Genomic DNA, 15,184 nt, shown 5'->3' with positions numbered 1-15,184 from the left:
CCCGCCTGACGCCTCCTTCCGTGTGTGGATGGAGTAGCCCGTCTGCTCCGAGCTGGGTCGTGGAAGGGGGAGCCGCCAGGGCAGCCGAGGGCCGGGCTCGCCTCGAGGCTGGGCTGCTTCCAAGGCGTGCGGAAGCCCCAGGGGTCCTTGGGAGGTTCTGCTGCTGCTGGGCTTTCCCTGGGGGTGCGCGGCAGGGGCCGCTTGGGCTGCCTTCAGCAACGCTGGCCGGCCGGGCCACACCTGGGGGGGGCTGTCGCGGCTGTGCCCGCAGGGGTGCAGCTCCCTCACCTGCACAGCAGCCCCCGGCCCCCCAGGAACTGCCCTCCGGGCTCCTGGCTCTGGTCCAGCCCCGGGGACCACCCCGCTCGGGCCAGGCCTGGCTTCCTTTCCCACCAGCTGCTCAAACTGCTCCAGACAACAGCCAGCCCCGCCCCACTGGGGCCCTCATAGCCAGGCCCGGGGCCCATCTGGGGAAGGCCGGGAAGGGCGGGCAGGTCTAGACCCGTGTCCCTCGCTCCGAGCCTGGACCCTCGATTCCCTCCTTCACATCAAGACCGGGGTGGCCACGGCAGGCCCGCTCCACGCGTGTGTTTGGAAGCCCAGCTCCCCGTCCACCACGTGGCTGTTCAGCAGGTGCTGCCAGACTGTTGTCTTTGCCAGCATGGACACCTGTGGTCAGCCTTGCCCTGCCCCCTTGGTCTAAGCCCTGCATGGCACAAGTACTCACTGGTGGTTCCATGCTTGATGAATACTTTCTAGAACATTCTCCTGTCTTAAAACACCAGGGAACGGTAGCCGCCACTCCAGTCCTGAACCGGCAAGAGCGTCCCTGCAATTCCAGCCTGGGCGCCTGTGTTTGCTGGGAAAGGAGAAAGTTCAGGTGGGTCCTTGGACCCAGCTGTCTCCCCCAGAGCGGGTTTTGGGGACCAGTCACATGAGTGCGGTTGGGTGTGAGGCGGTGGGTTCTGGGTGGACCTCATTAGCTCACCTCCCCACCGGCGGGCTCACAGCTGCCTCCAGGCTGGCCCTCCTCGCCCTGCGACAGTGCGGACCCCGGGCCCCCTGCGCTCACAACTGTCTTTCCCAGAAGCCTCCCCCTGCCCTTCCTCAGTCTGACGCAGCAGAACCACGTCACTTACCCAGGACTAAGCCAGCCATGCTCAGGGGAAATGGGACCGAGTCAGCCTGGACGCGGGGACCCACCTCACTGGGGCGGGTTCCTGGGCCTCGGGGAGGAGGAGGATGGATGTGGGAGCCAGTCAGGTGGAGACAAGAGGGAGGCTGGCAGGAAGGAGATGCCGCGTAGGCCCGCTAGGCCCCCGGAACTCCTCTTTGTGTCCCAGCGCTTGGAGTCGGTGGCGTCTGGCCCATGGCAGGTGCCCAGGAACAGGGGTGGAAGAAACCAAGGTGTCCTTCACTGCACATCTCGTAGTCCCTTGTCACCCTAACCGACCTGAGGGAGACACCCAGGATGACACTGCCCACCACTGCTCACCGGCCCCCGTGCGTGAGGAGGATGCCCGGCAGCGCCTCATCCTCCCAGGCTCGGCCCTGCCCTCTTGTTCCGGCCTCACCCCAGCCTCAGACCCAACCCCCGCGCCCCCGCTGCCCTGCTAGCCCTGGGGTCCTCGTGCCCCAGCCCCAACCCAGCTGCACTGCCTCCGGCCTCTGTGGTGACTCACAGGACGTGCCCTGCGCTGCTCCCCACTTCTCCCAGACACCCCGAGGATTCCGGCTGCGGGAGAGCCCTCCTCTCGTCGTTCCTAGCCCGCCTTCCCCCATGGAGTGGACAAGAGTTGCAGGCACCGCCTACCTGGAACAAGTGAGGCAGGAGCCCAAGCCCGGGTAAGAAAAGGTGCATAAAGAGATGGTGCCAGCAGGAGACTGAGGCAGCAGTGTCTCCAGACCGAGCGGGGAGCGGGCGGCCAGGAACCCGGTCTCCTGTGCACACAGCCCACCCCGGTTCTCAGGGCACGTGAGGCCTTGCCCACACCGCAGTGACCCCAGGTCTTTGGACCCAAGCCCGGTCACCAGACGGCTCTCGAGGAGCTGCTGCATGGGCAAGTCCCCAGAGAAGAGCCTCAACACCTGGGGAGAGCTGGAGACAGGTGATGCCCCCATTCCCACACAAGCCCCGTCCCACCGACCCTGCTGGGAGGGTCCCAGCGAGATGAGGCGTGTGCGACCGCAGAGGTGGCCCTCACTGGGCGGGATGCTCTCTGGGGCAGAGCCAGGTCGCAGCGCCGCTCCTTGCCTGCCGTGGCCTCTCCCTGACTGCCACCCTCCCTCAAGCCATGAAATACAGACTGTCACCGAGTCCACAGATTGCCAGTGCGCCCTGGCCCAATTCACTTCTCAGCCCGGCTATCCCCTCTCAGGCCACCAGCATGACATTCAGTTCTGGGCCACTGACATTCACTGGGCCTCCGAGGGCAGGGGCTGGGCCCGTGCCCCCCACACAGGCGCCCCCTTACTCTCTGTGGTCAGCCTGGTGGGCCTGCTGCAGGCAGGGGGGCAGGCAGTGGACCCTTCTCTCCCCCCTGGTGGCCATACTGACTCACTCCCCACCAGCACCTCCAGAGCTCAGACGTGAGAACAAATCTTTATGCTGCTGACTTTTGGGAGGAAACTAGAAGCAAATGGTTAGGGATACCCAGCCCTACAGTGAAGCCAGAGGCCACTTCCCTCCTTGATACGCCCTCTGGGCCTCAGTTTCCTCCTATTGTCCCTACTTTATAGATGAGAAAACTGAGGCACAGGGGGCTTCAGGGAATTCACAGCAGCGTGGCCCACATCTGCCAGGACGGTGCTTGCAGCCTGTACCAGGCCCTCGGCCCCAGCTCTCTATCAGTCCTGACCCTGGAGCTCCTGCCCTCCTTCCAGCAGGAAACTAGCAACAAGAAGACGGAAGACCAAAGACCACAGAACAAGAACCCTGGGATCCAGACTCTTCCTGACCCAGTTTAACCCACGGCCCTGCAAGGACAGCCCCCGGCGTCGGGCAAGCAGCAGGTAATGGCGAGCTTCTTGCGGGTCAGCCAAGTCCGAGGACTGCCGTCCACGCCCCCATGCCTCGCCCTAGGGTGGCCTGAAGAGAGGGGACCTGACAGAAGTGGAGCCACCAGCACCTTCCAGGGCCACCAGGGACTGGAGGAAAGACATGGCCCCTCTGCCAGGGCAGCTGTGTCCTCAGGACTCTCCAGCCTGGGAGCACCCTTGCGTCACCACCACGAGGGGCCACAGCCTCTGCAGAGGAAGGAAGGCGCTTCCCCACGTCCTGACAAGAGACCTGTCTGTGGTCTTTGGTGTCTGTACAAGCAGGCACCTGGGAAGGCTATGGGACGCTCCTCCCAACCTCCTAAGAGTCAAAGTTAGGAGGTCTTGCGAGCTAGCTGGGGCCCCAACCAAGCCCTGCACTGGGTGGGCAGTGAGGCTGGCATTAGCAACTGGGCCTCAGAGAGTGGCCACAGACCCCCAAGAGAGAATCACCTGCACCCTGTTCAATGTGGATGCTCGGGTGCCGCCACCCAGGCCTGAGGAACGAGGTTTTAGCAGCTTGGCCTGGGGCTCCACGTCTCTGAGGATGCCTGCAACGGACGCGGTCACCCGCCGCACGCTCTGGAGTGTGAGAGCTGAGGGGAGCGGAGGCCCTGCCAGTTCCTCCCCAGGAGGGGCCGACGCTAACGGCCCCGCAGAGCCCGCCTCCTCCCCTGCTGCCTCGTCACCAAGGTGCCAGGTGGGGGCCTCCACGGTCTGGCAGGGATCTGGAGCAACAAGGACCTCCCTCGCACTGGACAGGCACCCCTGGGCCTGAACAGGACCTGGGGCAGAGGAGCACCGGGGCGCAGGACCAGAGAGACCTTCCAGTTCCAACACCCGGCGCTGGATGAGTGGCACGGCCCACGGCCCTTTGGAAGCCCCTGGGATACCTGGGCAGGTCAGAGGCAGAGCTGCCACCACTCAGGAGGGAAGGGACGCCGGGCTTCCTGCTAACTGGTCTGTGAGCCTCACGTGATCAACTAACGTAAAAGAGATACGATGGCATTTTCCCTTGAGCTTGTGGCACAGATCATGCAGATGACACGTGGCCTCCTCTCTGGACCTTTCTGGCTGCTGATGAACTCCCTGGGAGGACGGAGAGAACGCGGCACAAAGCATCGGGATCACGTGGCTCCTTCTGCTACCCACTGTGCACAGCCAAAAGCACCGCGGCCCAGGCAGGAGGACGCGGGAAGGGCAGAGCTGGGTGAGCCCAGGTCTGCTGACCCTCGTGGCGGGAGCACGACCCCCCTGCCCCCGCCCCGGCAGGTGTCCAACAGGCCCAAGGTGTGAAGGCAGTCATCTGCTCAGGACCAGGAAAATCATCAAAGTGCCGAACAAAGGACCAGAGGGCAATTCAGTAGTGCAGACACAGATCCACACTGCCCTTTACACAGCTGTCTGGCTCAAAAACAGGAAACAGGGCTTTCCTGGTGGCGCAGTGGTTGAGAGTCCGCCTGCCGATGCAGGGGACGCGGGTTCGTGCCCTGGTCCGGGAAGATCCCACATGCCGTGGAGCGGCTGGGCCTGTGAGCCATGGCCGCTGAGCCTGTGCATCCGGAGCCTGTGCTCCGCAACGGGAGAGGCCACAGCAGTGAGAGGCCCACCTACCACACACACACAAAAAAACAGGAAACAAATACGCTTCCACCTTAAGGGAGGCTGAAGAGCCACTTACAGTGATCTCTGCCCCTCCAATCCCAGAACACAAGGCCAAAAACTGGCACCACAGGGCCGGCTCTTTGCAGATGGAGTCAGCTAAATAAACGAGGAGACCAAGCATGGTACCAACAACTGCCTTCCAGGACCTGCCCGACTGCCCGCCAGCCGGGACGCCCTGCCTGTGCCCTGGATGAGCAGCCCCTGGCATTTGGGCCACAACTGAAGGAAGGATGCAGGTAGGGATCTGCGTTAATAACCTGAACCGACCCAGTGATGTGCTGACTCCCACCTAAACCGTGTGCCCACTGGTCCAGGTATTTGCCATGCTTCCTACACAAACACGCTGAAGGTACCGACTCCTTAACACACCACAGGCATCCCAGGGCCGAGAGACGCTTCTTCCTCGGTCCTAATCTGCTCCCAGACAGTGGGTCCCAGGGAAGCTTCGGCACGCTGGAACCCCTTGGGACGTGTTGTGAGACCAGGTCTCAGCCCGACTCCAAATACCTTACCATCACGAGGTGTAACGAGCTGCCCAATATGGTCTCATCTGCGTGTCCGCATCCCTCAGGACCAGGGGTCTCACAGAATTTGGAATTCTTTCAGGTATTAGAAAGGTAACAAGATGCATAGACATCTGTTACGTAAGAGCTCCGTAGCCTAGTGCTTTAATACTGCTTTGCCCAGCCCTCTGGAAGGTCAGAGGTCATCCACTGCCTCCCCTCGCCGCATGCATCGGGGCAACCTGAGGGGTGGGCTCTGGGGTCGGGTCAGCGCCGTGCCTGTGGGCAGGCCCTGTACCCTTCTGAGCCCCACAGCCCGCCTACCGGTCCCCTCCCGCGGGGCGCTCTCAGAGTACCACCCACACACTCACCGTCACTGCGGCCGCCTCACTGCCGACACTTCTCAGAGAGGCTTCCTCAGGACCTGCTTCCACCTCTCGTTCTCCACCTCCGAGCTGTCTCTGCTGCTCAGGGACCACAGCCTCAGCGAGCAGTTCTTGGGCTCACCTGTCGCTCTCCCGCTCGGTGGCCTCCACTCCTTGCTTCCCTGATGACTCCTCTCAGCCCCACACTTGTGGCAGCCCCTGGGCTTCTGTCTCTGGCCTTGGCTGCTCTCTCTGGGCCTCTGCTCTCGCCAAAGCCTCCCATCCTCATGGCTGAGATCACCTCCTTCATACCTGCAGAATACAGAGCTAACCCCTCGGCCCAGTGCATAACCTGCAGAGCCCAGTGCAAGATGAAAATGCAGTCCCCCTTTTCAAAAGTTTCAAGAATTTCAAGACAACAAACTAAGAGCAGAGTGTTAAACCAAGAGAGGGCCCTTCTAAGCAGGATCCCTGAGTGACAGTGGGATGTTGAATCTGTCTCCTTTCCACCCTAACACTGATGTTCCACCTGGCAACACTCTTTCTAGCCATGCCCTGCAGTACTCCAGTTCTTCCAGTCTTCCAGTCCAGAAACCCTGGAGTCCCTGTGAAGGGATAAAGCAGTCAAGAAGAAGAACGGACCCTTCTCTCCCAGCAAAGTCCACGCCTGTCTCCTGTGGCTCACAGGGACCGATGACCCGGATCCTACCCAGCTCAATCCTCTGCCTCCTGCACTCTCCCTCCCTCCCCTGGCTCACCTGTCTTGGAACTCTCCTGGCCCTCACAGCAGTGCCCTGTGACCCGTCACCACCTCTGATGGTCATCTGGTGCTAATTTAAATCCCTGTTTCCTCCCCCAAGGACATTATGAACTCACAAGGACCAAGGTTCTGTGTTTTCCCTCTTCTTGACTTTCCAACACGTAACGCTTTGCTGGGAGAGAGGTGTTCGGGAGTCGGGGATCCTCAAAAATACAAATGACTCTCCAGCAGTCACAATGTGCTTGGCTTCCATCAGCTCAAGAAAGGCTAGATCCCATTTCCCCTTCTCAACTATCCCTCGCCAGATCCAGAAGCCCGAGGAACCCAATCCTTGCTGGACTTCGGGGCAAAGGGGTAGCCTGAAGTCTGGCATATCCTGCTGCACAAGGAGTGAGCAAGAACTGGAATTTGCCATCTTTGACTGAGAGCTGATCAGTACATGTGCGTGAGAAAACTACCTGGAGCGGGAGAAAGAAGCCCCCAGGAAAGCAGTAGACTGACCAACGCTTAGAACTTACACAAAGCTGAGAACAGTTCATGCTCCCACCAGCCAGAGTGGAAAGAGTTCGGTAGCGTGCTTAGAAGGGTACTGCTTCAGTGGTGGGCCAAATTAGCCCCGAAGTCTGCTCTGGATCTGTCCTAACACACTTTAAAAGCAAGACCCAAAAGGATCCAACTGATTCCAAGTAACCCTATGCCAAAACGAAACCCAGCACTTTTTACATGAATACAAAATCCAGCACTCAACAATGTGAAATTCACAGTGTCCGGCATTGCAATAAGAAAACTGTCAAGCTAGAATTCTATACCCAATGAAAACAGCCTTCACAAATGAAGTAAAAATACCTTTTCAGACAAGCAAAAGCTGTCAGAATATAGTCAGCAGACCTGCACTATAAAAAATTTTAAGTTCTATAGGCAGAAGGAAAATACCAAAATGTGGATCTATACGAGGAAATGAAGAGTGATGGAAATGATAAAGATGCTGGTAATATAAGACTTTTTCCATGTTTCCTCTCTTAAAAAGAAAACTACCTAAAACAAAACTGTGTATGCACATGTAAAAATAAAATGATTGACAGCAGTACAAAGAAGAGAAGGTAGAAAACGGAAGTATATAGTTGGAAGGTTACGTTCTATAAAAAAATGAGAGGCACACAGCCAATAAAAAGTGCTTAGTTAAACCAAAAGAAGGTAGTAAAAGAGGAGAAAAGAAAGAACAGATCAAACAAGTAGAAACAATTAGAAAGAAGGTAGATTTAAACTCAACCATGTTGATAATTACACTAAATGTAATTGGTCTAAGTACTCCAAATAAAAGGTAAAGATTTGCAGACTGGACAAAAAAGCAAGACCCAACTACATGCTGCCTACAAAAAAACAAAAAAAAACCCCAAAACTCCTATTTTAAATATAAAGATACAGATAGGTTAGAAGTAAAATACACTCCCACAAGTCAAAAAGAGTTAGAATGCTATATCAGTATCACACAAAGTAGACTTCAGGACAAAGAATAATTTACTAGGGATAAAGAGCAACATTTCATAATGATGAAAGGGATCAACTCATCACAAAGACTTAACAATCTTAAATCTAACAACAGAACTTCAAATTTCATAAAGTGAAACTGACAGAACTAAAAGGAGAAATAGGCAAATCCATAACTACAGCAGGATTTCAACACTTCTCTCTCAGTATTTATATAATGAGACAGAAAATCAGTAAGGATACAGAAGATTTGAATACCATTATCAATCAACTTGAGTTAATTATTGACATGTATAAAACATACAGAACACTTTACCAGCAAGAGCACTTCTCAAGCACTCACATAAACATTCACCAAGATAGGCCATTAGCTGGGCCATAAAACAAATTTCAGTAAGCTTAAAAAGATTTAAATTACACAAAGCAGGGGCTTCCCGGGTGGCGCAGTGGTTAAGAATCCGCCTGCCAATGCAGGAGACACGGGTTTGAGCCCTGGCCCGGGAAGATCCCACCTGCCGTGGAGCAACTAAGCCTGGGCGCCACAACTACTGAGCCTGCACTCTAGAACCCATGTGCCACAACTGCTGAGCTCACGTGCCACAACTACGGAAGCCTGCGCGCCTAGAGCCTGTGCTCCACAATGAGAAGCCACTGCAATGAGAAGCCCATGCACCGCAACAAAGAGTAGACCCCCCTCGCCGCAACCAGAGAAAGCCTGTGCACAGCAATGAAGACCCAACACAGCCAAAAATAAAAATAAATGTACTAAAAAAAATAAAAGTTACACAAAGCATGATTTCTGAACAAAACAGAATTAAACTAGAAATTAGTAACAGAAACTTATGTGGAAAATCCTCAAATGTTTGGAAATTAATCACCTTTCAAAACATAGCATGATTTAGCTTTTAGAAGGATCACTCACAATGCTGAATGGCAAACAGATGAGAGAGACAAGAGGCAAAAGTGATGAAACCCTTTAAGAGGCATTTTATAGTTGACCAGATAAGTGATGATGGTGTCATGGACCAGAATGTCAGGAGTGGAGGCAATGAGGTGTCAATATTTGAATGGTGAGTAAGATGTGCTCATGGATTGGATGCTGGGATCAAAGAGGGTTGACACCAAGATTTTTGACTTGTGCAAAACAAATGAAGGCTTAGAGTTGTCACTTATGAGATGGGGAACATTAGTAGGGTAAGGATTTGAGGGGGATTGTGAGTTTGGGACTTGTACAAATTGAGGTGCTTATCAGACACATGCAAGTAGAGAAATCAAATAGGTAGTTGGAATCTGGTGTTCCTGGGAGAGACGTGGGCTAAATATATTTCGGGCTTCTATCAGCACATGGATGTTAAGGATCAAAAGACTGTGTAGATACAGAAAGGATCTAGAATAGAACCCTGCGGTATTCCAAGTTTAGTGGTTGGGAGAACGTGGAGCTAGTGGACTGAAGAGCAGCAAGGTAGAAGGAGGGTCCTGAACAACGTGAAGTTTGCAAGGAAGAGTGATCAACTCAACAAATGCTAATGTGGGACTGGAAGTGACCACTGGATTAGTGTTTGTCTGGCTTAGGCTGGGCTGGGAGTTGAGGGGAAAGGGAGAATGTGCTAATGGGTACAAGGTTTCTTTTGGGGTTTATGGTAATGGTTGCACAACTCTGTCAATATACTAAAACCCATTGAATTGTACGATATAAATCAGTGAATTATGCGGTATGTGGATTATACCTGAAAGCTGTTTCTAAAAATTGACCACTGGATTTAGCACATGGAGATCACTGCTGACCTTGAGCAAAGCAGTTTTGGTGGGGTGACAGCAGCAGTGCCTGATTGGAAGAGTTCAGAGAGAGGTGAGGAGAGGAATAGAAAAATGTGGCAACAGCTAGAGAGAAAAGAAAATATTTAAGGGAATAAAATGATGTTTGTTTTGTTTGCTGTTAGGAATAGTCTAGTAGAGAGGCAAAGATTGATGGTGCAAAGGGAAGAAGAGAATGACAAAGTCCTCAGGTCTGTCTCACTTAACACCTATAAAGTCTTCAGGGGCAAGTGAAGGGACTTACCTGGAGTCACACTACCGGGAGGAAGAGCAGGGCATGTGGATACATATGAAGGTAGGAAAGAAGAAGTGGGAGCTTGGGGGCAGTTCTAACTGCTTTGGTTTATTTACTGAGAGCATGGTGACTGGCTGAGTGAGGAAAGCAGATAATTGGGGAAATAAAGTTTAATTAATGGGCAGTCCTGGGACCCACCTGAGACTTATGGTCACGAGTTTAAAGTGAGAACAGTCACGATTGCATTTTTTCAGTCACATCTGGTGGTGCAGGTGCGCACACAGCACGTAGAACTTCGGTCTAACCCAGGCCGGGACTATACAGAGCTGCGTTCATAAGAAGAAACAAAAATATGCGACACAGTTTATATTGCTGAACACCGATATGCCACTTTATTATTTGGACTTTTTTTTCCCATTTGTCACATACCTGTCAATGTTTACACAATGAGGAATATCAACCAGCAGTGGAAGCAACCGACCAAATCAGCTGATAATTCTGTACCCTCTTAACACACATCAATTCTTACTTGGAAGGGACATCTTTGAGTCAGTCTCACGGCTATTCTTAAAATCAGTGTCAAGATTGTCACAACTTTAAATACAGATAGAACTGCCAGAAGTACATCATTTTATATATATATATATATGTATATATATGTATATATATATACACACATACAGAAAAATACAAGACTAATTGTTTTTCCACAATATTTAATTTACACACTACTGTAACTCTATGCAACTTCTGAAGACAGGTTAAGGGGTACAAGAAACTGTTTAGAGCAAGTAAGTCATTTGGTCCAATATTATCTTAATGTAATGGTTATTTGCTCCCTCCCTTTTATGTGATGACATACTATGACATACAACACATGCACAATCATTCACTTATGAACAAATGAGTAAGACGCCACTCAGACTAACGTTTGTATACCCAGAGGGTCAACCAACCACACACAACTAGTAAGGCTATGATACAGCTATGCAGCATAAATGGTCAACACTGCTGATCCTAAAAGTGAGCACCATATATACATTTGAATATAAAAAACCATTGAAAACCAAACACATACGGGTTAGTTAAAAGGTGCCATTCCAAGGCTATACATAATCACAGGAAAAAGTATTTACATTACTTGGAAAACAGCTGCAACAAAGAGTTTATTGCCAATGCCCTTTATAAACTTCTCTCCTACGTTTAATACCGATGTTATGCTCACTATCTATGTGAACCACACATCTTATTTCTGGCCCTTTATAAGATCCCTGCTCAAGAATTTCAAGCAAATATGTTCTATGGCTTCACCCACACACCTATTCTCATAGCTCTCAATTATAAATATCACAATGAACTCGAGCTGTAGCTTAAAACGTATCTAGCCTAGGTCTAGAAAGTAAAATAAGCATTTTGACTATCATCTTTACTTAGTTTAGTAAGTATACTGTGAAATTCAGAGTTCTGAGTAAAACATGTGAATCCTAAAGCAGCAGAGCCAGTGTGCACTTGGAGAAACCGTGACCAACGGAATGCCGTCCTTTGGTGCTCAGCCCACTCTGTGGACCAGGCGACTGTCACTGCAGAGACACGACAGGAGGCTGATGAGTGTGGGAAGGCCCTGGGGCCCAGCCACATCCTATCACCAATGTCCCTAAGTGTTGCTTTTAAGACCCCCTGGGCACAGCATGAAAAAGTAGCATCTGGTCCCTTCCAAAATGATACTGTGTCCTACAACACAAAAGCCACGAAAGATGATTATCTGGTCAAAAGTAGTCTTTGTACAGGAATAGTTTAAAGCAAAAGTTCTTTAATTATTGTTTTTGCAGGAAGGCAAAGTGAAAAACACTTCCAGCAGGGAAAAAAAAAACAACAAAAAACAAAGCAGGCTTTGTGCATTTTTGCTTGCTTTATGTGTGAATTCTTACCCTTTTATGTATATTTTTTAATCAGCCAATTTTCATAGGTAGCTGAGCTAAAAGACGTAAAAGAATGGAAGTTAACAAAAGAGACAACCTAATTATCAAACTCCTAAAAATCAAATGCCAATAATCTTTCTTTTTTTTAAATTTATGGGGTTTTGACTTTGCCAACATCTGGGTACACCTTTGCTTCTATATTAGGCCCTATAGTTTCTTCTACCTATGTGGTTGTAAAGGAACCCTGGGGTGTGCCCTCCAGGAAGGAATTAATACCAAGCATTGTTTTGTTCTGTTAGACAGACACACACTCTGTAAGTAGAGTTAAGACATCATCAGTTCACTTTATCACATTACAAAATGAGATTGTCTGCTTGTGATTTACCTCTACGGGGAAGCTGCCTTATAAATCTAAGTAATTTATCTCACCTATAACAAAACAAGAAAATCTTTTTCAGTTAAATTTTAAGAGCCCAAACTGTTTTCACACTATAGCTTAAGACAAACAGGTGTGGGTATGTTGAAATCGTGGTTTTAAGGTTGTCAGTGCAGACGCTCACTGTACTCGGCACAGGCCCTGGCGTCTGGGGGCACGCGGCACGCTCGCGGGCTCTAGGCCTGATGGCATCACAACTTTATTGCTTTGGTTCTGCCTCAGACACCAGAGTGTGCCTCAGATCACGGAGGTTCCATGTCACAGAATGTCGGAGCAGGAATTTAGGTTTTTCACAAGGAAAAGCATTTTTTCTCTCTCTAGGTTAAGTGCAGAACATCAGATTTCTAAGTGCTCCATTTATATTAGGTTCCAAATATACATTTTAATTTAATCCTGATCATCCACATTAAAATTATAAATGTAAAAATTACACAAGACTTTTCGGCTGGGAAAAAAAAAGGAGTGTCTAGCAGCATGCACAAAGACCATGCATTTGTCAAGTCGTCAGGCGAACAAATGAAAAAGTAATAAATAATTGCCCGCTTTAAAAGAGGAAAACCGAAAAGGGACCAGTGAAGTGAGCCGGTCTTCGCCGCTCTGAGCAGGAAGCACCCCGAGGTCAGATGACGTGGCAGCAGCTGGCCTGGCTGGAGGCACACAGCAGCCCCTCCTTGGGGTTCCGCTGGATGTTCACAGAGATGGTCTTTTCGCACAGAGGTAGCTGGAGCACGTTGTTTTTCAGATTCTTGCTCTTTATCCGGTCCAACTCCACGGTGGTGTTCGCCACGTGGTCGGAGAAGAACTTCATGCCGCCCACGGCTGGGGCGGGCGCTGCACCGCCTGCAGAGCCGATGCACATCTTCCAGGCGGACTTCTCCTGGACCTTCACGCTGGAGAACGACAGGCTGCCCTGCGGGTCGATAATGTACTTGGCGCTCCCGTGCAGCTGGGAGCCGAGGCAGAGGCCCATGAGTTTGAGGCTCTCCACCAGCTCCCCGGCGCCGCGCGCCGCCAGCTGCGTGGACGTGGAGGAGCCGGGGCCGGCACAGCGGCGGGCGCTGCCCGACGTGCCGCCCGGGGCGCTGCCCGAGCCCCCCGCGGGGCCGCCCCCGCCGGCGCTGTGCTCGCTGGGGCTGGCCTTGTCCGCGCCCCCGCCGCCGCGGCTCGGCTTGCTCTGGCCGCCGCCACCGCCGTCGCCCTCGCTGCCTGGGGGCCCCTCGCTGCTGTCCCGGCGGTGCCAGGAGTAGGTGAAGCCGCTGTCTTTATCCAGCCGCCGGCGGCTCTCCGAGTCGTCGTCGCTGGTCTCTGAGCTGCTGCAGCTGGAGCCACGGCCCTGACTTTTCCTGCGGTGGTAGCGTTTGTGGACCGTCCCCGGGGAAGCAATGTTCATCTTCAAACGGCTCAGCTTGGGAGGCAGGTTCTCATCCATGTCGAACTCGTCGTCCGACTCCCCCTCCTCGAATATCTGGTTGAGGACCGGGGCACTCTTCCTGGACGTCAGGCGGTTGGTCACGGACGGCTTGCGGCGCAGAACCACCTGTGTTGAGAGGGACATGGGCTTCTTGTCCTCCTCGTCTTCCTCCTCGTCTTCCTCCACCCGAAACAGACACTTCCGCCCACTGGCCGCGGGTTTCAGGCTGGCGGGCGGCCCCGTGGACAGCGCGGGCCCGGCCAACTCGGGGAGGTCGTCTTTCTTAGCCGAGTCACACAGGCCTTTGCTCCTGTGGCCGTTGAGGACACTGTCGGCAGCCCGAGCAGGAGACTGAGGGACAGTCGCGTGGGACAAAGGAGTGGCCGTGAGGTCATCCTCAAGGTCCTGGGGCACGTCAATTTTGGTTGGCCATGACTGCCTATGTAAGAGGTTGAAAAAAAAAAAGAAAAGCTATGTAATGGTACACAGACTTTACCCAAGTACCTTAAATAAAACTTACTGGGACAAAGTACATAGACTTTACAAAAAAAAAAAAAAAAAGAGAGACAAAAAGAAACAGCAGCCTTGCAAACCCATTCAACATCCTGTAAACATCACAAGGACACTAGAAGGGCAAATGTTACTTTGAAATGTGGTTCAGTTTATGGCTTATTGGCCAAATGAAAACTTCATCACGGTTGTCAGAAAAGGGGGCAAACATCTTTTCTATAGAAACGTTTTATACCACAAGAAAAACCTTTTTAGAAAGTACAAGAGAGTTGTCACCAAAGCAAAACCTGAACACAGGTTTTGCTCCTTTCGGTCTTAAGATCACAACCTTTGAAGGTATATTACTGCTAATAAATTCACCTGAAATTTCCAGTCCTCCAGATTTTACTGGATGGTGTTAATAGTTGGTGTTTACAAAAACAAATGGAAATAGTTTACTGCATTTAAATATGATACTGGAGAGGAAAGTCAGTGTATACTGGCATACATAAATCTCTTCTTCACCAATTAAAATATGCACCCTCTAAACTAAATACATACTTTTTTTTTTTTTTTTGCGGTACGCGGGCCTCTCACTGTTGTGGCCTCTCCCGTTGCGGAGCACAGGCTCTGGACGCGCAGGCTCAGCGGCCATGGCTCACGGGCCCAGCCGCTCCGCGGCATGTAGGATCTTCCCGGACCGGGGCACGAACCCGTGTCCCCTCCATCGGCAGGTGGACTCTCAACCACTGCGCCACCAGGGAAGCCCAATACATACATTTTTAAATGACCACACAGGAGTCCGGCATAGCAAAATCCACTGTTATTTAAACTTTGATTTTATCCCCTAATCCAGAGTCACCCAAGTAGTAAAAACACTGCTTGGTAGCCCAAGGAAGACTTTTGAAAGTGAGGTCTCCAGCCTGTTTTGAATAAACATCTTGAATTCTCAACTGCCCTCTCTGCCCAGGGGAACAGTAGACACCAGTGACACTGAAACAGCCACTGGTACGCTGACACTTCCACTTCACACCACTTACGTTATCCTAGACATAAAACCCA

General features: G+C 51.8%; 1 protein-coding gene across 1 annotated transcript in view; it reads right to left on the bottom strand.

The window, feature by feature from the left end:
• Positions 1–12,805: 12,805 nt before the first annotated feature.
• SNRK (SNF related kinase) overlaps positions 12,806–15,184 on the bottom strand; it is a gene marked incomplete at its 5' end in the record, with an annotated part of 60,491 nt that continues 58,112 nt past the window's right edge. The window contains one exon of the mRNA XM_079713994.1: positions 12,806–14,072. Coding sequence (XP_079570120.1) covers positions 12,842–14,072 — 1,231 coding nt within the window. The 3' untranslated portion in view covers positions 12,806–12,841. The remainder of the gene's footprint in view (positions 14,073–15,184) is intronic.

The sequence above is a fragment of the Hyperoodon ampullatus genome (assembly GCF_949752795.1).
Source record: "Hyperoodon ampullatus genome assembly, chromosome: 10".
In the NCBI taxonomy this organism is placed as follows: Eukaryota; Metazoa; Chordata; class Mammalia; order Artiodactyla; family Ziphiidae; genus Hyperoodon; species Hyperoodon ampullatus.
Note: the sequence above shows the minus strand (reverse complement) of the source record. Positions and strands in the feature narration are given on the sequence as shown.